The sequence below is a fragment of the Ambystoma mexicanum genome, chromosome 6q, assembly GCF_040938575.1.
Source record: "Ambystoma mexicanum isolate Mex_15411 chromosome 6q, UKY_AmexF1_1, whole genome shotgun sequence".
NCBI lineage: Eukaryota > Metazoa > Chordata > Amphibia > Caudata > Ambystomatidae > Ambystoma > Ambystoma mexicanum.
The window spans coordinates 301741389-301767440 of NC_090937.1; the positions used below are offsets into that span (position 1 = coordinate 301741389).

At 47.0% G+C, this 26052-nt stretch overlaps 1 protein-coding gene across 1 annotated transcript in view; it reads right to left on the reverse strand.

Moving 5' to 3' along the window:
* Positions 1-26052, reverse strand: part of LOC138515508 (albumin 2-like) — a 267416-nt gene that overhangs the window by 179548 nt on the left and 61816 nt on the right. Inside the window, exon 4 of the mRNA XM_069630315.1 lies at positions 24915-25009. Coding sequence (XP_069486416.1) covers positions 24915-25009 — 95 coding nt within the window. The remainder of the gene's footprint in view (positions 1-24914; positions 25010-26052) is intronic.

Genomic DNA, 26052 nt, shown 5'->3' on the forward strand with positions numbered 1-26052 from the left:
TTCTACCAAAAATAATAAAATACTTTCAGGCATTACTAATATTTGTAGCAAGGACGGCAGAATAAAAAAAGAGAACAATTCCTTGATCTGGGGTAAAGAAAGGCACATAATAATGGCGAATATGCTTCAAAACACTAAAAGAAGAGGAAGGCCTGGTGTTCTCAATAAAATGAGGTATTGGCAAGCAGCCTAATTGTTGGTATTTCAGGAATGGGTGAATCCTACTTTGGGGGAAAGCCGGAAGATTATTGAGGAAGAAGCAGTAGAAAGGCCACTAAGGTATGTGATTTGGCTACCAAAGAAAGATAGGCTAAGAACCATGCATGAACTTTCCACCCTCAAAACCTGTATGAATAATCGAGAGGATCTACGATCCAAATTGAGGTTGACTACGTTCCCTGGGCAAGCCACCCCTATATTGCATAACCCTAGATTTACACCTGCTGATAACAAGGGGTCTTTTGGGGTCTTTTGCGGGATGGGAACTGGAGGTTGTGAATTCCTCTCCACCCTTTTCAAGGATGAAAATGAAATCCTTTAAAAATGTTAAACATGTCTTTGGTAACCCCGAATGAGAACACCCCAGAAATTGTCCCTAAGACATTAGACCTTCAAAACATAACAAATCAGTAGCTGTCAGACCGTTAAATCAATTTGGGCAAATCAAATTTGAGTTAGGAATCCTAGGGGCCTGATAGCTAAGCTCTGCAGGAACCTAAATGATATCTCAGAGGAGGTCATCGCAAAGTAGTGGCATAAGGATCTGTCTCAGGACCTTCCAAGAGAAAACAGAGGACTAGCGCTAATGGAAAATGACTACAGACAATGGATACATTATCATAGGAATAAGGCTGCATGGGCAATTGAAGGGAGTAGATGGTTATTGATTCTATCAAGCAATTATATGTGATCGTGCAAAGGATTAGATAAAAATTGAAGTTTAAGATTGACTCCTGGCCTTCAAAGGACAGGAGTCCTCCCTGCATCGCATTCTGAAGCAGATCCCGAAATTACAGCTTCAGCATCAATCTGCTACCCACCTGATACCGAGGTGAGCTACGGTACAGCCCACGCTCATTTGTTATTTTTGATCAGCTGGAAGCCTTTGTTCCTGCAAGCCTGATCCTAAAATGGCCGACAGCATCTGCGGCGCGACAGCGAGGCTGCTTGGCTGTTGCTAAGCAACATCACAACTTTATTCCCACAAGCCCCAGCCGGCAGGCGGAAGCCGGACCTCCACACAGAAGGCCTGCGAGGAAAAGGCCTGTTCTGTGCCTATTCGCGCATGAGAGCATGGCGTGGCCCATTCCGTGTGCCTCTGCTAAGTCACGATAGGCCTCATTACCCTATCACTACGGTACGCCGTTGCGTATGGGCTATGTACCTGTTAGGTCCCTACCTGATTCCATACAACCTCATACATGTATAACCGTTGAGCCGCCACCCTTAATAATTGTTCATATTGAGAACACTATCTGATATCTGGTCACCGATAAACTAACGACTGTCATAATCCTTGTGATATTGACATCAGTTGCATATATTAACTGCCTACTACATGATCAACGCAGGTATACAGATTCGGCACAAACGCCCGTCAACTGCCTTACCAGGTCTAATACCCTGCCCACTTCTCCGTGTTCACACACCTGATTATCATCATTGTAAGTACTTACACACTGTATTTATCATAACGTTCAGATACTATAAATTGCCTTACCTAAGCATATGCTTATTGATTGCTCAATTGTTACAGATGTATGACTGCTGTACCTGTTTTTATGCACAACTATAAAGTATGCCTAGACCATGGATGCCTCCTTTTTTATAAGTTAAGCCAAAATTAGAATAGCCTACTACGGTACCCTGCCCTAGAATGCACGTTCGATCTAGACTGCACTATTCATTGTTTAAGAATGCACGTTCTGCCCTAATGCACGATCCATTTAATCTAAACTATTGATTGCTCTATGCTGCAAAAGCTTATTACTGTGATTTAGACTGAACTATTGTTTGCTTTATGTTGCAATAGCTTATTACCGTAATTACTCTTGCCTGCATTTTGGATCTAGACATTCATGATATCCTGCTCGAGCCTGCATAGTAAACTCCACACTACCAACTATGCAGTCCAGCCAAGCTAATGTCCCTAACCGGTACCGATTGGACTAGCCGACTGAGCGTGATATATTTTTGTACTAGCCTACCAAGCTAACTATATTATCCTACACTACCTACCTAGGCTTGCTTAATTAATCTCTTCCAAAGCCTATACTAGCCTCTGCATTGCCTATTCCACCAAACACTTACGCTTGGGAATTGCCAGCACAGCATGCACATCACAGCTCATAACCTCTGTGCCATCAGCAACCTATTTCTAGACAACTTACTTGTGTACCTCGTTAGACTCTCTATACTTAACGCATAAGCCCCACTCAGTCTAACAAAAATGCCTGCTGACAGTTCATATACCATTGGACCTCCAAGCCTTCACTCACCAGGCCCATTCTTAAGTACACCCTGCACTCTAGGTGTCAGGAACTCCAGACTCTGATCCCGACTCAATAAACTCTTCGAACCTCTCGCCAGATCCCTTCCAACGGCTAACAAAAAAACAAACCTCCCTAGCAGCCAGAAGGTCGCTAACACTAACCCCTATATTATCAAGGCCAACCCACAGGCCACTACCAAGCAATACGCTGGGTACAAACTTAAGAAAACAGACCCAACAGCCATAATCTCTGCTCTCCCGCTCAAAGGAACCCTAATAAATGCAAGGTTCCTGGCTGCCCATGCCACAGACATATCCAACCTGATATGGGCAGATAACCTGGATTTCCTCGCTATCACCGAGTCATGGTTGCACAAAGCGGCAGGACCCATGCTTTTCTAGCAGTCCCTGAAGGCTACACAATACTAAAACAGGACAGAGATAAGGCAAGAGGCGGAGGTATCGCCATTATCTCCAGATCTAGCCTCTGCATGAGACTAGCTCCTTCCCTAATCACCCAATCCTGCGAAGTCCTCACAGCCAAACTTTCACTAATGAACTCCCAGACCCTTACTATTCACCTCATCTATAGACCCCCCGGACCAATTGGGACGTTTGAGGCGGATATTTATAAAGCTACTCTCCAACAACCTCAAAACTACTAGTCAATTATTACTCTTGGGTGACTTCAACCTGGGCTTCAATGACCCATCAGATAAACATGCCACAGCCATTGCCAACATTTTATCTGCACTTGGCTTATCCCAAAAAATCACTGAACTGACCCATAACAAAGGGAGAACCCTGGACTGGGTGGCGGAATATAACTGCACTGCCAATATTACCTCCATCTCCACACAACCCTGGACAGACCATTTCCACCTATCCTTTACACTCCTAACTACCAGACACCCCCCCAGCGACGTCCACTACCCAACTTACCCAACAAGGAACAAAAAGAACATTACCGTGGACAAAGTGATCCCTGCCATCCTCTCTACCCTTAACTCGCTTGCTGACGACCTAGACCCAGAAACACTTCTTAAGGAGTACAATAAAATTATGCTCACTTCTCTCGACATCATCGCTTCCATCAAACTTAGACCTAGCAAACCCAAAACTCACCTGAACAAGTGGTTCACCCCACAACTAAAAGACTTATGACAACTAAAGAAGAGCTGTGAATCCACCTGGAGAACATCCCCAACAGAAGCCAACAGAACCAAACTTACCAAAATCTCATATCAATACAAAAAAGAAATTTACCTAGCCAAACGTAACTCCTACAATAAACGCATTTCTAAAGCCAACTCTAGCATGAAGGAACTGTTTACCATTCTAAAGGAACTAGAGTCTCCTATCTCTATTCCTGACACCTGTACCAAAGATAAAACATGGTGCTCAGAGATACAACACCCTCTCCAGCAAAGTAACCACCCTCCAAAACAAAATAGCCTTAAAAAAACCTTCTTTAAATCTGCCATCCCATTCTAACAACACCACTCCTGACCTCCTCCTGAAGGAAACAATCTGATTCCACGGCCCGATTTAACTTCACTAAAACAACCATTCATGAGGTAGAGAAAGTTATTCTCTCACTCAAGCCGTCCAATTACCAGGGCGAGCTCTGCCCAGCCCAGCTCATAAAAGACACGGCAAGAGACCTTGCCCCTTTTATTTCTAAACTCATCAATGCTTCAGTTGCCTCTGGCATTGTCCCACCTAGTCTCAAACAATCCTGGGTGTTCCCACTATCAAAAAAGCAAACCTTAGATCCCCTCATACCCACAAACTATTGACCCATTACGACGGCACCCTTCCTGTTAAAAATACTCGACAAGATCGCTTACATCCAAATCCAAAAATGTTTGGATCTCCACAAACTCTTAGGAGCACACAATCAGGCTTCCGCCCCCAACACGGAACTGAGACCGCCCTTATCGGCCTGAAGACGCAAGTTGATGAACTAAGAGACAAAGGGAAAACAGCTCTTCTCTTACTTCTCGACCTCTCGGCTGCATTCGACCTTGTGGATCACAAGGTTCTATGCAGCCACCTAGATTCAGCCGCCCACTTTTCTAAAGAGGCCATCATATGGATTGAGTCTTTCATTAGTGACAGGACCATGAGGGTCTTCTCCCCCTCAGCAGCGGCAGACCCTATCCCTATCATGTGCAGGGTGCCCCAAGGCTCTTGTGTCTCCCCTACATTATACAATATATTTACTAAGCCCCTTTTCAACGATCTGGACCATCTTGGTATCATCTACACTAATTACGCAGATAATACACAGATTCTCCTCCCATTTTCCGGGGATTATGATAAGGATTTGGCCTTGGTGAATAGAGTGTATCTCATCATCCAGGCATGGATGGCGACCCACGGTCTATGCCTGAATGATGACAAAACTGAGCTCATCATCCTGGGTACACACACCAATCTCAAGAAACTAGGCCAGGAATACTCACCCTTTATAATTGACGGTAACCTCATTAAGATGGCCCAGGAGGTAAAGACACTCAGTTTCTGCCTTGATTCCACACTCTCCTTTGCCAAACAAGTGAACGCCATGGCCTCTGCCACGGCTTACACGTGTAAGCTCATTAGAACCGGCAAACCCTTTCTCTCTGATAACTGCATTTATCCTGGCCAGAGCCCTTAATCCTCTCGAGACTCGACTACTGCAACGCCCTATACATTGGGGCCAACAAATCCATCATCCAGAAGATACAAATCCTCCAAAACAATGCCCTTAGAGCGGCACTCGGCGTGGCCAGAAGATCACATATATCTGGGATAAGGCGCAAAAATAATTGGCTTTCAACCATAACAAAATTCAACCAAAAACTGCATCCCTGACTCATAAAGTACTGAATAATGCTGCCCCCAGCTATCTCACGGATAGATTCCATAGAAGAACTTCCACCAGACCCATGAGACTAATTAATACCAACTGCCTTATCATCCCCAGATATAAATTTACTAAGGGTGGTCGCTGCAGCTTCCCCGTCAAAGCAGCCCAACTCTGGAACTCCCTGCCAGATCATATCAGAGAAGCTCAACCATATCTGAATTTCAGACTTAGTTATACCAACTGGCTCAAGTCTACCGATATTTAAGGTCAACTCGTGTGGGATTCACACCTTGCACCTTATCTGTATATATGCCTGTACTTTTGCATAATATCTGTATTGCCTTTATATGTATGGGATTGCTTTTATTCTTGGATTGACCGTATTGTATTGTCCTATGCATTCTCGTCCTACTATGTATTGACCTATGTAATTTTGACCTATTTTGTAACTCTTTGACTAAGCCTTGTATTTTCTTGTAACTGCTGCACCCTGATACCCCCGGGTCTGGTTCGCATTATGAATGAATAAACAAACAGACAGCAATGGTAGTAGTTGGGGGATTCTTCCTTCTATCCCTATTTGTCTGGTCCCATCGGTCATCCGCCACATGTTATATTATGATTACTGAAGAAACAAACTGTTTGTTTATTGTTTGTTAGAAATCCAATAAAACATTTGAATGCAAAAAAGGTATCCTCGCTTTACTTTGCCTAAAATATTCTTCTATACTTTGTGTATTTGTCATGCATTTACTTTTTCTACCTTTACTTTGTCTTCATCTTCACAGTGTCAAGGTGGACATGGATATGGTAAGGTTAGCTGTAAGGTTAGGGTTGGGGACAAGAGAGTCCAGGGGGAAGAATATGGATGAGAAAATAAGGGTGGGTCTATGGGTTCTCCTGTTGTAATGACAAAGTGAATGTTCAAAGAAGTGAATGAAGATGAAGTAAAGACATACATAAAATACATCATTATGATGTGGGGAGCAGGTGTACTGACGATTCAATGAGAAACAGTAGAGGGTGGACCATTCCTTTAAGCTTTGACATTCATTCTACATGACATTTTACACAAATACTGAGGGTCCCCAGATTCTCCAACATCTCAACAATACCACCTCCACTACAAACTCAAATTTCACTGAGGATGACAGCCATCAAAGGTGGGAGGAATGTAAACCAACTTAATGTTACTGTCCCCAGAGCAGAGATTCTTCCTTGTAGTCCCAAAATCATGACTTGCTCCCCCTCTTTTTTGATCCACTATTATGGGCACTTGTCCTCAGCCATCTAAGAAAATTTGAGAATGATAGTTGACCCCCAGGTTACATTTATTCCTGACATAAATAGGATTATGGGATCCTGCTTTGGCCAGCTAAAACAGCTGAAAAAATAGCTACATTTATATTCTTTCCCACATCAGATCCAAATTGCCAGTGCCTGTATGCCATCTCGCCTGGATTTTTGTAATTAGCTGCATTTGGGTCTCCCTATGTAGCAAATGCTAAGTGGCAATTCATCTGAAATGCCATAGCTAGAACATGTATGAAACTTCCCAGGAGATAATTTACTTAAGAAGCACTTGGAAACTTCATTGGCCACCAATTGAGGCAGGTATTACAGTTCAGACCACCTGTATAGTAACATCTATCTTACCATCAGAGAGATCCACCTTTTATTTGCACTAGGTATAAGAAACCTATACCTAGCTGGACACTCTGCTTCTTCGATGAACAGCTTATTTAGAGGTCTAAAGCATGGTACATGACCTAGGGCAAACGCTTTTTCACATGATAGATGTCTGCTTCATGGAACCTTATTCCTGAATTCATCAGAAAAGAAGAAAATCACATACATTTTAGCAGCTTAAGACCTTCCATTATTGAGTATACAGTATTATAGTCTGTTTATAATTATAATGTATTTCAGCCGGTGGTGTTTAGTTTAATGTTTCCCTTAAGGGTGTAGGTTTGTGCTCTAAAAATAACATGAACACTAAAATCTGCTTGACAGTGCGCGACCACTGTTGTTGATGGCTATATGTCTGATGATAATATGTACCTTTGTTGTTAGAATACCTAATAAAATTGTTTGTTGAAAATAAAAAATCTGCTTGATAGGAAGCCAGTGAAGAAACTTCAATGCAAGTGTGATTTGTTCAGAGCATCTTACGCAATAATTAGTTCTTTTATTACGGAGGCCACATTAGAATCCATTGCAATAGTCAATCCAAATACCAGAGTGACTTGATGTGGCAGTAGCAGTAGAGGCTGGATCAAACAGATGGTGAAAGTTGAAGAATGTCCTTTTGGTCAACAGTGTGGTCTCAGGAATGAAAGCTAGATCTTAGTTGAAGGTGAACCCTAAACTATGCATCTGTCACAAGGTTCAAGGGAATGGGCCCCATGCATTAAGGCCAATCAAATGGGAGAGAAGTGACATTGTCAAAGCCAAGAAGCAGGACTTCTGTTTCTGATGGCCTCCATCACAGACAGTTTTCATACAACATCAAGACAATACATGATCTGAATGCAGTTTAAGTTCTTCGAGAATTGCAGACATGAATCTGGGTGTCATCCACATAGAGAAGATAACAGATGTTGTGGCAGTGTAGTACCAATGCAAGAGGATACATGTAGAAAGCAGTTCAATAACAGTGAAGAGCACTGAGTAATCCTTGCAGACGTTTTCCAGTTTAACGTCATAAGTGGAGCTCGAAAGTTAGAACTTGAACCATCAAGGGAAGTGGCAACTAATCTGCACTCTAGTTCCTATTGGCAAAGAGGAATGAAATATGTAAGGCCGCAAAAAGCTCAAAGAGGATTAAAGGAAAAGCATGGCCCTGGTCTCTGGAAATAAACATTTTCTCCCTGATATTCGCAAGTCGTTTTCATTTCCCATCAGGGACGTAAGCTGATTTGTAAGATACTTAGTTGGAGGTCAAATTAGCTGATAACAGAAAAGTCACTAATGTTGCTAGAACCTTTGCAAGGCACGAGAGATCTGAGATTGAGTGGTAATTGTCCAAAGTCATTGGACCAACAATGGGTTTCATACTATTCCTCTTATAATAGTATTCTTTGGGTGTTGAGGTACTTCCCTGAAACAGAGGGAGTTATTGACAAACTTGGTGGTGTGAAGAATGAAGGCAGAATGAGCCTGCGTGATGATCTTGTCATTGCAGGTGTCAGTATTTGTTTATTTATTTATTACATTTGTTAAACGCCCAGACCCTCGGGTATCACAGCGTTGTTACAGGTATCTTATAATTATTGCAGAAGAGTTACATTACATCAAACTAAAGCTGGTACAATTATTAACACAGGTATATACAGTGCATGAATACTTACAATCTTGACAACTGCTGGGATGCATCTCCACTCTAGGGGCCTTAAAATAGGGCAAGGCACCTGAGAGTGTGGTAGGAGGGGAAATGAGCTAGTATTGGTTTAAGAGCCAGGTTTTTAAGAGTTCTTTTAAATGGTGGAAGGAGTCTTCAATTTTAATGTATATCGGGAGCTCATTCCACAGTTTAGGGGCCATGGCTGGGAAACTACTCCCTCCTGGTTTGCAGCTTTTAAACTGGGGGACAGCAAGAAGCGATTTTGTGTTAGATATAAACATGCGCATAGCTTCTTTTTTGCAGATAGAATTATTAAGGTAAATGGGAGCCTTGCTGGCGAGGCATTTGTGGGTGATGCATAGAGCCTTGAATATATTTCTTGCTTTAATGGGTAACCAGTGTGTCTCCTTTCTGATATTGGAGATATGATCTGATTTTTTGATACCCAGAGCTGCTCGTAACGCTTTATTTTGCATTAGCTGGAGTTTCCCTAAATTGGTACTGGAGGTCCCTACAAGGAGTACGTTACAGTAGTCCAACTTAGATAGAATTAAAGCTCTTGCTAGTGTGATGCGGTGAGGGTGAAAGGAACTGGCGACTCAGTGCAATCAGTTTAGAGGTATAGGAAGTGGAAGTTGATAGGGCGGTAAGTTGTCTAGTCATAGTAAGATTAGCATCCAAATAAACACCTAGAGTTTTAACCTGTTTTGATACAGGGATCATGGAGCCATCAAAATTAATAGCTGAGTAGTCCGAATGGAGTGCGCTGATTTTGTTTTGGAAGGCCACGATGAGAAGTTCGGTTTTCTCATTGTTAAGGCAAGGGCTATTCAATGCCATCCAGTTTTGGATTATTGAATAGATCCTATTGATCGTTGCGGTATCTTGGTCATAATTCCCAGAGATAGGGATAAGTATCCGGGTGTCATCTGCAAAATTGGTGTAGATGACACCCATGGGATCCAGCGCTGAGAAGAGGAGTTTTGTGTAAGCATTATATAATGGGGGTGAGGGGCAGGACCCTTGGGGAACCCCGATGGGGACTGGTATGGGGTCAGCTGCTTCTTTGCCAATACTTACTGTGGATGTGTGTTCTGCTAGGAAGGATTTCACCCATAGGGTGGCATCATTAGAGAAGCGGAAGTCCTTAGTTAGCGTGGCGCACAGTTTGTCATGGTCTACCAGGTCAAAAGCTGCAAACAGATCTAATAGTAGTAGTATGCAGAGTTTGCCTGAGTCCCTGACTTTGTCAATCTGGATTTTCAAATCTAGAAGAGCCGTTTCTATACTGTGGCTCTTTCTGAATACAGATTGTCTATCTCCAAGGAGTAGATTCAGTTCAAGATGAGCTAGGGTTTGGTTAAAAGCAATTTTATCGATAATCTTGAGCAAGAACGGTACCGTAGTTATGGGCCGGTAATTGGTAGGCACTGTAGTGTCGAGAGATGTTTTTTTTTTAGAAGAGGGGTCACCCACACTTCTTTTATACTTGCTGGAACTTGATTAGTATTGAAGGAGGCATTCACAAAATTAGTTATGATGGGGGTGAGGAGAGGGGCGCTGAGTTTAACTAGGTGGGCAGGGAAATTGTCTCCTTTACAGTAAGAGGCTTTTAGTTTGGCAACAGTGTCTGCCACTGTGTGTTGTGAGACTGGGGTAAAATGGAAACTGAGATTCACATTATCCTTGGTTGTATTGAGGTTGGTTTCTAGTGTGTTTTTATCGGCTAGGATTTTTCTTTTAATGAGGATTTTCTTTTGGAGCAACTCAGTTTTAGAGGCTAGAGCATCTTGGATAGTCATGCACCATTCCTTATTAGCATTTACAGGTGAGGTAGCTGGGATTGGATTTTCCAGTTCCTTAAAAATAGCGAAAAGTTTTTTGGAATTGGAGGATGCGTTACTAATACGTGTATTGGAAGCCATGGCCTTGTGGGTGACAATTGCGGCTTTATACATTTTGTTAACAGCTCTGTAAGCTATGGCAGAGTCTATTGTTGGGGATTTTTTATTGATATGTTCTAATGATCTGTTAGAGCGTGTCAACGAGACCAGCTCTTCGTTGAACCAAAAGCTCTTGCGCTTGTCGGAATGTCAAGTTTTGGTTGTTAGAAGTGTTACAATGTCAATGGTGGCAGTAAGGCACTTGTGGTAGGCCTCTGCTAAGCGGTCAGGGCTGTTGCTAGAAGTCATATTGGATGAGAGTGCATCTGTTATAATAGGTGCTAGATTTTTGATTATGAGCTTACGGGTATTTCTAGTTTCGTAGGTAGCTGTTACTTTGGTTACGGGGGGCTTGTCTCCTTTCTGATCATAGAGAAGTTGATGCTGTGGTGATCAGTCCAATCAAGGGGAACAACTGACTCAATGGATAATTTGGCGTTGAGAGTTAGTATCCAGTCCATCCTTTGTAATGAGTGGGGGTTTTGACTAGCTGTGTAAAATTCATGTCTGTGAGTGCAATGTGTAAGGCTTCTGCTTTAGAGTCCTGCTTATCATTGTCACCTAGGTTGATACATTTGGTGTTTGGCTTGATGTGGGGGGCTAGCATCAGGGGTATGTCAAGGTCAGGGTGGGAGTTGCTGTTGGGTGATCTATAGATGACCAAGAAGTTGAAGCTGGTTTTCTGGTCGGTGGCTAGTTTGGCAAAGAGGAGTTCATAGCCTTCTATTTCATCGATAGGGCAAGATCTTATTTGTAGATTAGATTTGGCTATTATGGCAACGCCGCCTCCAGGTGCGGTAGCTCTAACCGACCTGATAATACTATAGTCTGGAGTGCTAGTGCTAATAGGGGTCCAGAAGCTTGGTTTAGCCAGGTCTCTAACTACTAGTAGGTCAAGTTTTTGGTCAATAATAAGGTCATGAATTTCGATAGCGTGGGCACCTAATGATCGGGCATTAATAAGGGCTCCCTTGATGTTGCCATGTAATTCTCTAGGAGGCAATGATGTGGGGATTTGGGTTTTGTTAGCTGTGGCGTTGGTGAAGCCATTGGGAGAATCTCCATCGAGAGCCTTGTGTTGTTTGGGTTTATACCTATGATTGGGTGTAGGCAACAAACGAGGTGGACTGTGGTTAGTATGTGACTGGAAGGTGTGTGCTCTTAGGCGGTGTAATCTAGTAGTGCCTTGAATAGGATAGGTAGAATTGGGATTGCTATCAAGTTTGTATGCTTGATTGATCATGGGTGTAGCCCCAGCCGGTAGTAAGATCTTATGGTCTGTCATTGTATTGTATGTCGATGGGCGAATCTGGATGGGCAGGAATGGGGGAGTAGTAGGTAGGAACGGTGTTGGACATGGAATGGGATGATGTCTGTGACAAGCTATTCTGGCTAAGCCATTTCCACTGGTAGTATAGGCACTACCTGAACAGGGTAGGCAATCTGGTACCAGGCAGTATGGAAACATGATGGCCAGTAACAGGCTGAGCATAACTGAATTCAATTGGAAGGACCTAGACAAGGCTGGATACTGGCACAGTAGCAACAGACTAGGCTAGGTTAACAGTACAATTAACCAGCGCAATAAATAAGCATGTTAGCTATGGATTATACTGGAAGAGGGGTACACTTAGGTGATGCACTGGGGGAGACACGGCGAATTGTGAACCCTGGAATTATTAAGTAGGTGGTGATGAGGCTTTGAGGAGGCTAATGAACTGCACAATTGCATCAGTAAATATCTCCAAGAATTTGGAAAAGGTAGAAGGTCATGGTGACGGTTCAGTCTGTGACACTATTTAGGATGAATCTTCTGTGAAGATACTGGCCTCTATATGTACTCAGCTAACACCCAACATGATTTGCAGTGCCCTAATGCCTTTCAGGGCGTCCTACTGGGGGATTGGGGATTACTTTTATGACGCCATATGTTGAACTGTAACAGTATCAGAAGTCTTTGTTCATCCCTTTTATTTTGTCTTCCTAGAGAGAAGGCGATTAAGACTCAGTGCATCGTTATTCTGGCTGACCTGTGCTACTCTACTGGGTACCAGAGTAGGCTGAAGTCTTGCTAGACTGTCTCTCGCTGGCCTGATTGGTTTCAGGAAAGAGGCAAGGCTACTCAGGTTGGCCTGCGTTGTGGTTGTCTCCTGCCCTGTCACTGGGACCAAGGGAGAATGAGCAGGTGATCCTCGGCATAACGCTGTCCCAACATCCACATGCTTAGACTGGACCTGAATCCCTGCACTAACCCCTTGTCGATCACTAGAACCTGGCAAGAGGACTTCATTGCATATGGGATCATCCCAACAGCTCTTCCTGTAGCTCCTGACTGGGCACAAACAAAGCATCCTCTAAAGCTGCAAGCCTCTGTTCTGCATCTGAGGATTTATATATTTTTTTCAGTACACAATATAACAAAACACACAATCAAATGTGTCAACATGGACCCAACCCATAACTACAATTTCACAAGTCCTCCTGAACCCGCCTACCCCCACCTCTTGTGCGGATACCCAAAAACAAAATGCAATAGTCAGATGGCCAGAAATCTTAAGATCACAACCTAAATAGGTAGAATCTCCAAAGGTCCTCTATGCCCGAAGGTCTACAACCATGTGCCCAGGAAGGGGAGGAGTATTGTAGCGGGCACTTCTCACAGGATTTAGCCCCAAAACATATATAAAGGCATAACCACAAGGTTAGTCCACCGTACCCCCATATTTACAGAGAAATTAAGACCATTCCCCCTCCCACGAGGCTCCAACACCATGAACCAACAAAGTAACCTTTTCCATCAAGTATATATCCTTAGCCTTACTTGCCCATTCCCTTTCTGACAGCAAGCCTTCCCTTTTCCATGCAATAACCAAACAAGCTCTGGCAGCTAACAGCATGAAGTGCACCATGTGTGGGAGAGCCTTGCAACCCCCTCATCCTGTTCCAACCAGTATAGAGCCCTGCTGTCTATCGATCCCTTCCATCCTCCAATCCATCTGAGGAATCCTTCCAAAAGGCCTGGGCCTTTACACAAGACCACCACATATGTCAAAAGGAAGCCCTTTGAGTACATCCCCTCCAACACCTTGGGTTCACCATAGGAAACATTTTGGAGAGTTATACCGGATCTTATTTCCATCTATGTAAGAGTTTCACCCCGTACAGTTTATGTTGACAGGTTGGATGTTTTATGCACACCCTTGCACTTTAAGGCACCTAGTGTCTCATCCACTTCCCTAGCTAGATCCCTCTCCCATTTATCTTTTAGACCCTGCATGCTCTTCCCCCGCAGCTAGCAATGTAAAGGCATGAAATAAGCCCCTTATTTTCCATGTTTCTACGGTGAGTACGCCCTTCAGCTGCAAGTACAGGAACATGGTAAGATTACCAATACCTAAAGAGCTTTCCATGTCTTGTATAGAAATGTACTTCCTCTTAAACCACAGCTGGCCAGCCCTTTCCAAACCCGCCTCATACCATTCCGGAAATCTCAAAGGATTCAGGCAGTGCACCCCTCACTGGTGGTGCCACACATGGCTCGATGGAGATGGCCACAAAGTGACCCCTTTCATCCGTGGATGCTGTCTCTAAATATCACATATCACCCGCTATATCCCGTGATCTCGGTCTCGCTTTGGAATCTTCCCTATTGGGGCTCATAGCCACTCGCCCACCATGACAGGTCGCAACCAAAAGTCATACAAGTAGACCCACTGCTTTTGGTGGTCCAATTGTAGGTGAGGAATCAGCGCCATCAACTGTGCAGCCCTCTAATATGAATCCAAGTCCGGGAGCCCAACCCCACCCATTTCTTTGGGAGCACCAATGAGTCATAGGCCACTCTATGCTTCTTACCCTGACTGAGGAAATGGAACAACCACCCCTTCAACTCCTGCATTGTCGATTCCGGTACCCTGATCAGCAACATCTGAAACAAATGAAGAATCCTGGGTAGAAGGTTCATTTTCAGGGAATTAAGACGGCACTTCCAAGAGAGAGTGAGCCTGCCCCACAAGTCCATATCATTGTACAGTGTCTCAAACAGCAGGGAGAAATTCCCAACCAAAAAGCTCCTCCAGCGACTGGTTTACCACAACTCCCAGGTTTTTAAGGCTATCCACAGGAATCTCCAGAGCTAACGGCTCCAAGGAGGCAGCGTCTCTCCTCAAGTCCCCATCAAATGGGAAAATAATCGATTATCTCCTTATCTCCTGTTGATTTTAAAAGACAAATGACACCTGTATTTTGAACACCACAGGGACCGATCTACAGGGATTCTTCAGGTGGCGCATGATATCATCCATGTACATCCCAAGCTTAAATTCCTTATCACCTATCCATAAACCCTTTATCTGTGGCAAGGCCCTTAACCTTTCCACAAGCAGTCCCAGAGAAAGGGTGAACAACAAAGGAGACAGCGGGCAGCTTTGCCTCGTCCCCCTCTGCAACCCAAACCATCTCAAGATCCTCCCATTTACTATGGCCCTCATTACGACCCTTGCGGAAAGCGACTGACCGGAGCGCCACAGCGTAAATAGCGTTTCCGCCATTGTACGAAGGAGCAAAGTGCGGCCCATTCCGACCCATCGGGCACGAGCACCACGCCACGGCGGAAGTGCAAAGTCCGCGATGGCGGAAATGACCCCAAAACGGCCCACACCGCCGCCGTACGGCGCCCTAGGTGCAATACCGCCACCCCTCTTAGCGGTCACCGCAGTGTGCGCCTACCGGAAAGTACGGTGCCCGGAAATATACGGAAACGGAAGTTAAAACATGGGCCCGGAACGGGAAACATCCCGGCGTACACCTATAAAAACACTAAAACCACACAACCACTAAAATCACTACCCTGAAACACACCCCAACCCGTCAACCACCCTAGCGAAACCAAGAAAAATGGGAAAAGTAGCGAAGAAAGCGTGCGACCGCAAGCGGCAGGTCCACTTCTCCCGTGAGGAACTCACCGTGCTAACAGAGACCCTCCAGGAGAATGCTGCCGTCGTCTTCTCCACGCAAATGACCAGGACGGCACTTGCAAACAAGAAGGCCATATGGGCTCTGGTGGCACAGCGGGTAAGTGCGGTGGGGACCGCACCCCGCACCCCACAGCAATGCCGCAAGCGATGGGACGACCTGCGGATACGCGTCCGCAGCATACTCTCTGCCAACCGCAACATTGCCACAGCCACCGGGGGAGGTCCTGAATCACCCATCAAGTTGACCCCCTGGGAAGAAATCTGTGCCTCCACCATCGGAATGGAGAGCATAGAGGGAGTCGGAGGGATGGAGAAAGGAGTGCAGACATCCGAAGATTCAGGTAGGTGGGCCAGATAAAACAATGCCAAATCCACACAGTCCATCCATGTGAAGTACCATGCGTCCACATAGTGCAACAGAAACACATGTCCAGGAGAACGTCCACACACATCGGCCTGAAAGCGCACGTCAAAACCCACAATAAATACATAAATAATTAAAAACCCCTAATACACGCACTACACGTGCAGCAGGCACACCCTAACTGCAGGCTGCCAAACAACTGCACCCTCACTCCACACACAAATCAAAGCACCTCCAAGACCCCGACCCAAATCACCCTCAGGTACCACCCCAATGCATGTGATACAATGCCATTCCAATTCCCACTGACCCATCAATAACCCTCGCCCTCCTTTACTCCACCACAGGGTCCGATCCAAACGACGAGCTACAGGACACCCCTACCAGCACACCTGCAAAGAGGGCCAAGACCAACGGCCAGAGACCCTCCACCTCAGCTGCACGCATCAAGACACGGCAGCAGCACAAATCAGGTGGCAGCACAGAGGAGGGAACATCAACAGGCACCCCAGCAGCCAGCATGCCCACAACACCACCACCACAGGTCCCCCCAATGGATGCCACAGAAGGCACTGCCTCTGGTGGCAGCAGCACCATAGGTGACACCCCATTGATGGCAGCATGCTCGGACACAGAAAACGGGGATGCCGAAGTCAGATCCATCCATGACCTGTCCCAATCCCCCTGTCTGTCCCATCCCGTACAACATGAGGATACCACGCAGGGGCACCCACAAGACGACGACTGGCCATCCCCCACAAGCCCTGTGGCAAGGCAACATGAGGTCAACAGCCCCTCTGTGACACCCCCGCAAATGGCCATGGCCCAGCAGAGGCAACAGTCCCTCGACCAGTTGATCGAACAACAGCAGCAACTGGCCACACTCCTCAAGGACCATGCCGATGAATGTGGGGGCACTAAGGCAGACATAGAAACATCAACTGAGACACTTAGGGTAGAAATGGAGAGAGGTACAGAGACGCTAAGGGCACAAATTGAGAGAAGCACCGAGAGCCTGAGGGGGGAACTGCATGCGACGTCCAAAGACGTATGTGCCGAACTTGCCGCAGTGCGCCGTGTGCTCACTGAGCTCTCGCAAACCCTTAGGGACATGCATGGACGTGAGCAGGCAGACACATCATCCGTTGCAAGTTCCGTCCAGGGCAGCCCCCAACGTAGATCTGGAAGGAACCTGCGCTCCACAGGCAGGGGTGCCCCTGATACCCGCAGAGGGGGCATGCAATAGCGACAGCCCACTGACAATGAGCATCTTTGGACACTGGTGTTCGGGGGGGAGGTAGGAGGGTGGAGGGGGTGTGTTGGGCTCACTTGGGTGGCGGGTCGATAGGGTGTTCAACATGATATCACATATGCCATAAAAAGTGCACGATCAACCAATGAGAAGTGTGGACATTGATCTTTGTGTACTAGGCCATCATAGGCGTACAGTCCATATTGTGCATGTCCCAGACACACGCAGTGCCACGAGTCCCGTGTCCATGTATCAGCCACCAGGCGTGAGTGCTAGAAGCATACATCAATGAGATGCTGACGAATGTCACGGGCCTCCGGTGCCTCGCAGACTCCATGAGGTGCTGCCACATCCCCACCCTCATCATGACCATCATCAGGTGCTTGCAGTTCAGCGTCAGGGGGCATGGGCACATTTCTACGTACGCACATGTTGTGGAGCATGACACATGCCATCACCATCTTTGCAACCTTCTCATGGCGGTACAGGAGTGCACCGCCAGACCTGCTGAGGCAGCGGAAACGGGTCTTCAGTAGGCCGAATGCCTGTTCAATGACTACACGGGTACGTGAGTGGGCATGGTTGTAGTCCTCCTCATGCTGGTCCCGTGGGTTCCGGACTGGTGTGAGGAGCCATCTCTTCAGTGGATATCCAGCATCACCTGTATGTGGACGAGAAACGTATGATGTGGAATGCCATTGATACGTACGCACACCCCCCCCCCCTTCCTGGCAGGTCATTGACAATTCACATACCCCACATCATCATGCATGTAATGAGACTCACCGAGTAGCCAGGATCTGTTCCCTGCGTGTCGCTCCATGTAGCGTGGTATTGTAGAGTTCCTCAAGACCATAGAATCATGGGTTGATCCAGGGAATCGGGCACAACAATGTGTAATGATCCTGTTGGAGTCACACACCATCTGTACATTCAGGGAATGAAATTGTTTTCGGTTGCGGTACTGGGCCTCCATGGCATGTGGGACGACCAATTCAACATGGGTGCAGTCGATGGCACCAATGCAACCCGGTATGCCGGCAAGTGCATGGAATCCCACTTTTGTGTTGGTTATTTCCTGCTCCGAGCGTGGTAGAGAGATGTAGTCGTCTGCGTGCTTCAGGAGGGCATCGAGCACTTGCAATAGTGTCCGTGAGAACAGTGGCTGAGAAATGCCATGCAACTGTCCGACTGTGTGCTGGTAGGTGCCTGTGGCCAGGAAGTGGAGTACAGACACCACCTTCAGTAGGGGTGGGATGGCGGTTGGGCTATCTATCATGCTGACAAGGTCAGCCTGTGTCATGTCCACAATGGCGGCTATGGTGTCCCGGTCCAGACGGTAGAGGGTGTGGATCTGCTCATCAGTGAGGTTGAACGGATGTGCTCGGAGGCGTGGAATTGCGGGCTGCCTGCGTGGTGGTAGTGGCTGTGCTGGTGGGCCTTGCTGGCCCTGCCTTAGCCTCCTCCTCCTCCTGCGTCTCCTCCGTGCGGCTGGTTGTAGTTGGTGTTCGTCTACTTCTTGGAGTCGGAGCACTTGCAGTGCTATCAGGTCCCCCAGGGCCAACATCGCGAGTCCTGCCGGTAGCATTTCGGTGTGGTTGTGGGAGGAGACTGGCTGTGCAATTTATGTGTTTTCAGGCTGTATGGCCTCCACCTGTGGTGATTGATTCCACCTGTGCAAACTGCTCTCCCCTTTGGCCGAGCACGTCCCGCGCACAACGCTGCAATTCGGGGAATTGTATCTTGCTATTGCAATCATGTATTTGTACCCGATGGCCGTGTAAGATTGGTTGATATGTTCATTCTGCTGTGGTCCCATTGTTTCACATACTATCTGTGCAGTCGCGAACAGACTTGTGAGGGGTCAGTGGGACGTAGTACTCGAGTAACGGTGGGCCCTCATGCATCACTGTACCGAGTTGCAACGACGGGCGGGGCGTCCCATTCGTGGGTGAAGGCAGTTGCCATTTTCACACACAGCCGCACTCGATGGAATAATTAGTGATTTCAAACGGCCACAGATGCCTTTTCGACGTGATGTTGCAAATGAGGAATTCGAAGGGCGGCGCTTTCGGTTTCCAGCTAGCGGCGAGGAGATGCCCACAGGTCTGACTGCAAATGTAACGTTCTATTGTTCTATGTCCTTGAGACAGGGCCCATGGCGAGGGAGCAATGATTGATATGAATAGTTTGGGATGCGCAATAGCTACGTGGGCGATGAGGCCGTCCGTTCCCAAATACATGTTACTTCACAACACTGGAATTACGGGCTGGGGCACTGTGGATTTAGCAGGCTGCATAACGCACAGACTCAATGGATGTTTCTAATGTTATGTGAGTAATTATTCAGGCATTTTGATCCCGGGATGAGGGAATGATGGATGGATGCATGGGCAGGTGATTTGATACAGAGTTTGCCATGTACAGGGCTTCTTGGGATCTATCCGCCTCCCCTACGCTATGTGATGCAGGGCTGCCATAGTGGGACCATCGTCCATCTGGCCTTGTTGAGCCCTCCCTGTCTCGAGGCGCCCTCAGACACTCGTTTGTGATGGTGTTTGCACCTCGATATAGATGGTTATGAGTCGCAAGTGGTTTTGGGGTGGTGATGTTCCTTTGGAGTGGGCTAGCATGCATATGGCTGTGGATTTCGTGTGATCATTGAAGTGAGTTGTTGGTATGTAGTTCTGATGGCCATTCTGTTCTTTTTCTTTTCTTTTGGTTGACAGGTATCTCCTCCCCTTTTGCCACTGCCATCTGTATGCCACTCCTGCAGATGGAATTTACTCCCGACACCTGCTGCTTCGTGTTAATCAGTGGAGCAGCATTACGATCTTATGGGACGATCGCCAATGGGCCACATGCCCTTACGCAGTACTGGTGGCTCGGAGCAACATTTCGGCCTTTCAGCTGGACTAGTGCCTCCCCATTGGGACGGCCCTGCGGTTCTGTGCGCTTCCATGTTGCCTTTTCGTACGTGAATGTGGCTCTGTGTACCATGGGGGAACAGGGCGACACACAGGTAGTGGCTGGTCATTTCTTGCGGAAGCAGCCCACAATGGTGATTTGTGTTTTGGAGTTCATGGCCTGATGGCTGTATGGGCTTGGTGATTTTGATGTGCATAAAATTTCTATTCTGATTTGGCCCGTGTAGCGTTTTTCTTTGCAAGTGATGTGGCATATGCCTATTTGGGGGGCGATGTATTGTGAGGAGATCTGCATTGGGTTCCAGCTTCGGGGTTTAGTTGCGTGGTACTGTGCTGTGCGCGTTTGCCTACGAAGCCCAGTGAGGTCAGGGATGGGGGCTGCCAATATGCCAGTTTGAATGTTGTCATGCTCAGGGGCGGGGGATTGGGTTTTGTGTAACAGATGCCGGTCAGCCAGGTGGACTGGTGGAATGATGTGGTTTTCGGAATATTGCTGGTCACAGGTGCCTGTGTTTGCGTGCGTTTCTTGGTGGGGGACTGTGGTCATGTCCATTGGGATGGCTTCTGTATTCGTGCCATCTGTGCCCTGCAGCTCCCATTGGCCCCTCTTGTGTTTCTTTTGTTCGTTGGCATGCATGGGTGACTTGTACATTTCAATGGTTGCATTGTGGCTTCATTGCACCTACGGGGAGTTGTACTTTGTGGGCAGGGAGCGGTGTACAGGCACTCAGTGGGGCCGTTTACGGTTGATTCGCGATGCCGTACTTCTCGCCATGGCGGAATGGTACATTACGCCGTGCCTGATGGCGTTAGGTACATGTCCGCTAGGGTCGGAATTGGCGTACCGTTGCACCATGGTGGTGTTTGCGGTTTGGCATGGCGCGCGCGCGCGTGCTTGGTGCAGTTAGCGTTGGCGTTCACTACGGTGTCGCTAATGGCTTCGTACTTTGCGGTGACGGGTCATAGTCGCACCGAGCGCTATTCGATGGCGGTATTGCATTTCCGCCATCGTTTTTCGATTTCCGCCAGGGTCGTAATGAGGGCCTGTGACCATTGCACTTGGGTCCTTGTATATTGCCCTTATCCCATTTAGAAGCCTACTCCCAAAACCAAATATTTCAAGTACTGCGTACAGAAACTCCCACCCCTCCCTGTCAAATGCCTTTTCCGCATCCAAGGCAAGGAGCACTGGGATTGCCCGTTTTGCCATATTCATCAGATACAGCGTTTTCCACATTATGTCTGCTCCCTGCCTGCACGGGATGAACCCAACCTGCTGATACAGGTGGACCAACTGCGGCATAGCCTGCTCAAATCCTGAAGCAAGCGTCCTAGTAAAAATCTTTGCATCCACGTTAAGCAACGAGATCGGCATTATATGATGCACACAGTTTGGGATCCTTATCTTCCTTAGGGATGACCGCAATCAAAACCTGGCAGAACGTCCCCCCTTTAAACCCCCTAAATTCCTCACTTGAAATGTAAATGGCATGGGATTGAGCATTAAACGACGCCTCATTGTTCAATTCCTTAATAGGCGTTCCCCTGATGTGCCCCTCCTCACTGAGACCCACTTAGCAGGTTTGACCTGCCAGTTTTTCCGTAGAACCAATTATCGCCTGGCGTTCCACGCGGGGTACACTATGGGGTCACGGGGAGTCTTGATCCTCCTGCATAAGCGTCTCCCATTCGAACTCAGTACAGTGGAGCAGGATCCCAGCGGCCGTTTTGTGCTGGTGCGAGGTGCGCTGTGGGGGGAAACACTAGCTATACTAGTGATATACTCCATGCCCAGACTAGCAGAAGACCTTCTTAGAGAAGTAACCACCTTACTGGCTCAACGCCAACCGGATTTGTGGATCCTGGGGGGGGATTTCAATGATGTGTTATGCAATACTCGAGATCGAACCCACATCCGTAACCGCAACCCCAACATACCCACTAGGTTGGCTACCTTTTTGTCCGCGCTGGGCCTATGTGATGTGTGGAGGGAACTTCAACCCGCAGATCAAGGCTTCTCCTTCCACTCGGGAGCCCACACGTCCTTGTCCAGGATAGACCACTTCTTTCTCTCAACTTCTGAGGCGCATAGAGTAATCACTGCAGAACTGCTCCAACGCGGCATCTCAGATCACTCTCCTCTGGAGATAGCGCTTCGCATGAGTCGGCCGCTGCCTCTGTTTATCACTGAGAAATCTGATGAATACTTTGAAATAAACGCAGGCATGGTAGAGGACCCAGTCATACTGCGGGAGGCACACAAAGCAGTGCTTCGAGGGGAAATGGTCGCCTAGTCGAACAACAGGAAGAAAGAATACCACAAAAAAGTGGTTGAGGCAGAGAGGGAGGTGGAAACACATTGTTCTCTCCTAAAAGCCAGGGAATCCCTTCACAATAGGGCATTAGACAATGCTAAACAGGCACATTGTTACGCTCACCTGATCTCCACGGGGGCGCCGAACGGAGCTGGATGATCTGGTGGTGAGTGGTGTCTTGTACTCCCCTCCGATACGAAAGCAGGCTTGCCTAGAAAGGTAAATCACAGGTTACCCAACCATGTGGATGAGGGCAACTCCCGCCTCCCGTGGCGTCCTCTTGCACCCGCCCGCTATTTCTCACCTTTGAGTTACGAATAGCGGGCTCTCCGTCCTGCCACTGTTCGCAGGGGTGCATCATAGTTCTAGGATCTAGTTACTTCACTGATCCTATTGAAAGTTCCAGACAACTGTGACTCTATGGTAAGTCTTATTCTAAAGATATGGATAGCTAAGAGTTCAAGTTGCAAAAGTTCACTCTGTACCTTTCTTTACAGATTCCCTCTTTGTGCATACGATGGAGCAAGGTTCTTGGTAGCTGGCTTCCCAAGGTAAGATTTGCGCCAGTGCTATGCAAAAGTCTTTCCACCCGATACTGTTTTTCTGCACAACTAACCTGCTGCTTTTATATTCTGCAGGTGCGGAATCTCCTGAACAAAGGCTGCGTGATGAAGAATTGTGAGCCCTTGAGGATTGCTGCCTTCCGGTGAGAGCTGCCTCGTGCAGGATTATAAGTAAGAATGAGGCCTTCCCACTGCTCTGCTAACCTGATGTCTTCTTTCTGTTTTACAGATGCGGCAGTCCCGGAGCGGCGATCGGAAGATGAAGTGGAGATCGAGTGATGACGTTCCGATGGTTCGCTGGTAAGTATTAGTGCGGCGCTGAACTGCGATGAAGAGCGTGTGGTCTGCAAGGCTAATCTGATGTTCTTTCCTTTTCAGTTCTGAAGAAGCGTGGACTCCCGAGCGGCCGCAATGAAGAGACTGGTAAGCATCTTGTACTGCTCTTCTTTCTCACTCTTCTTTGCAGGTAACTCGAGACAACTGGACGGGCATGGCTGATGGCTGGCCTGGAGCTGCAGACACGGTGAGCGTTACGCTGCAGGAGTGCAGAATAACGCGAATCGTGTTCTGTATGAAGGGTGTGGCTTATATAGTCTTCTGAAAGTAGTTCTCAGCTAAAGTAGTTCCAGCAACCACACCCAAGCAAATAGTCCCACAGCAAATAATCCCTTCACCCTGCCTCATATTGGTTTGCACTTGCCTCTCTGGGTCTGAAACGTGTCGACAAGAATGAATCCACACCGAGTCCAGGAAGCCCCTGCAAGATTCCTTGGGGCCTTCAAGGCCCCCATGGGACCCAACGCCTTGGACAGGGTGGTCTGTACCTGATGTTTGGGGGTATGGACCGTGACACACATAGGGAATCCAGGACTAGGCTCTACGAATGTGGTGACAAGGCGGGCAAGTTGCTGACCTGGTTAGAGAAACGCGAGGAGGGACATAGATGTGTCAGGCAGATTGTCGACAATGCAAACAGTCTGGCCCAAACAGACTCGAATATAGCAGAGGCATTCGATACATTTTATGCAGATCTGTACAGGGCTCCAATTGCCCCAACAGATCCGTCCTTGCTGGATGAAATCGTGCTCCCAGAACTATCGCAGCAGCAGAGAACATGCCTCGTTATAGAGCTAGAGGAAACCGAGATTGCAGAGGCCATTGATAAGTTGCAATCCGGGAAGACGCCGGGACCCAACGGATTCCCGGTTGAGACGTGGAAGAGACTGGGCAACGATAAGATGGCAACGCCCCTCCACAAAATGTTCCTCGCCGCTAGAGAGCAGGGCGCTCTCCCCATGGACCTTAGAAGGGCCAGCATCGTGGTACTCCCAAAACAGGGCAAACCCCCTCAATCATGTACATCATATAGACCAATATCACTTCTAAACGGCAAGGCCAAAGTTCTTACTAAAGCACTAGCGACCAGGTTGCAGTCAGTCATATCCTCTTTGGTTCAACCTGATCAATGCAGCTTCATGCCACACAGGTTGACAAGAATGAATCCACGCCGACTCCACTTACTACTGGAACGTGTCCCAATTCTCAAACCACCAGTCGCTCTTCTAGCAATTGATTTTGAGAAGGCGTTTGATTCAGTGATATGCGGAAGTCTGTGGGTGATGATGCGACGCACAACTTATCCCAGGTTATGGATCTGTCGCAAGTGATTGCAATTCACAATACCTCTGTTCCATCACAGTGATAACTGTCTGCTTATCCCATTCTCCTTGAATATTTGTCTGGTGCCCTTTCCACTTATTACATCTTGGTTTGCGCTTGAGCAACCTTTATTCACCCCAATTAGGGATGAACAATATTAATCATAAAATTAAATCATAGATATGCTGATAACATGGTGTTCCACTTTTTGATGAAAAACAACTTACGAAATTGTGTTGTTAACTTGTCCTTGTTTACTTTCCTTGCATATCATATTTTCACTCTCAATTTCTTTGGCCACCTTCAGCAAAAACTCTTCTTTCTGTTATTGAAAAAAACAAAAACCATAGATGTCATAGTATTTCCATTTAGTTGATGAAAAGGCATAAAATGCTATCACCGTGAACTACAAACCTCTGGTTTTTGTTTAGTTTTAATTGCATTTTCGAGATAAAATAAAGGGAACAACGTATATCTCATGCAATCAAAAGCAAGGAAAACATTTTCATTACCCACAATGTATTAATACAGGCTGTGGGGAACTCAAAGAAACGATACTCATTGCTCAAAATCATATGGGTTGGCACCTCTTTACTTCCACAAAAGAGAGGTCAAGGTTAGGGAGAGATGCCTAAAATGTACTGGGGGAACCTCTACAAGTATAAAGTGATTTCTAAATGAAACTATGCCAGGATGGGTTGAACAGTGGTGCTTTAGTTCTCCCAGTGTTCCCCCCAGAAAGATCGATCGAAAATCTCTTCTAATAAGTCCATGCGCCTCATGCAGTGCTATGGCCTACAAAGAAATGCCCAAACGATATTGGCAACAGAAAAGTTCAACCTACTCTTTGAGTCTGTAGCCTCCTAGCTTCCCTAAGTTAAGAAGATAACATTCCCAGGAATGGCCAAAAGAAACAGTTCTTAAATCCTGCCATTAAATCCTATTCTTAAAGTTTGTCCCTAAGCTAATTAAATAAAAAAACAGGCTCTTGTAGGAATTACTCATGCCTCGTTACACGTATGGCGGTAAGGTAACAATGGCGCCGGTATCGCTACCGGCACCATTGCTACCGTACCGCCATACTAGGAGTTCTGCTCGCGGGTGCCTTGCAGCCACCAGGTCTGACCTATTGGGCTCAATGGGGATGTACCGGGCCCGGCACCCACAAAAGGGCAATTACCGGGTCCGGCTGGGCCAGAATAGCCCGGTAATTGCCCATTCGTGGGTGCCGGACCCGGATGCAAGTTTGTAGGTAGCCTTGCCGGTATAACCGGCAAGGCTACCTCCAACTACGCCTCGAATCACTTAGGCCACTCTGCTTCAACACACTCGGGGCCTTTCGGAAGGAAGCTTTTGGGGTTTTTT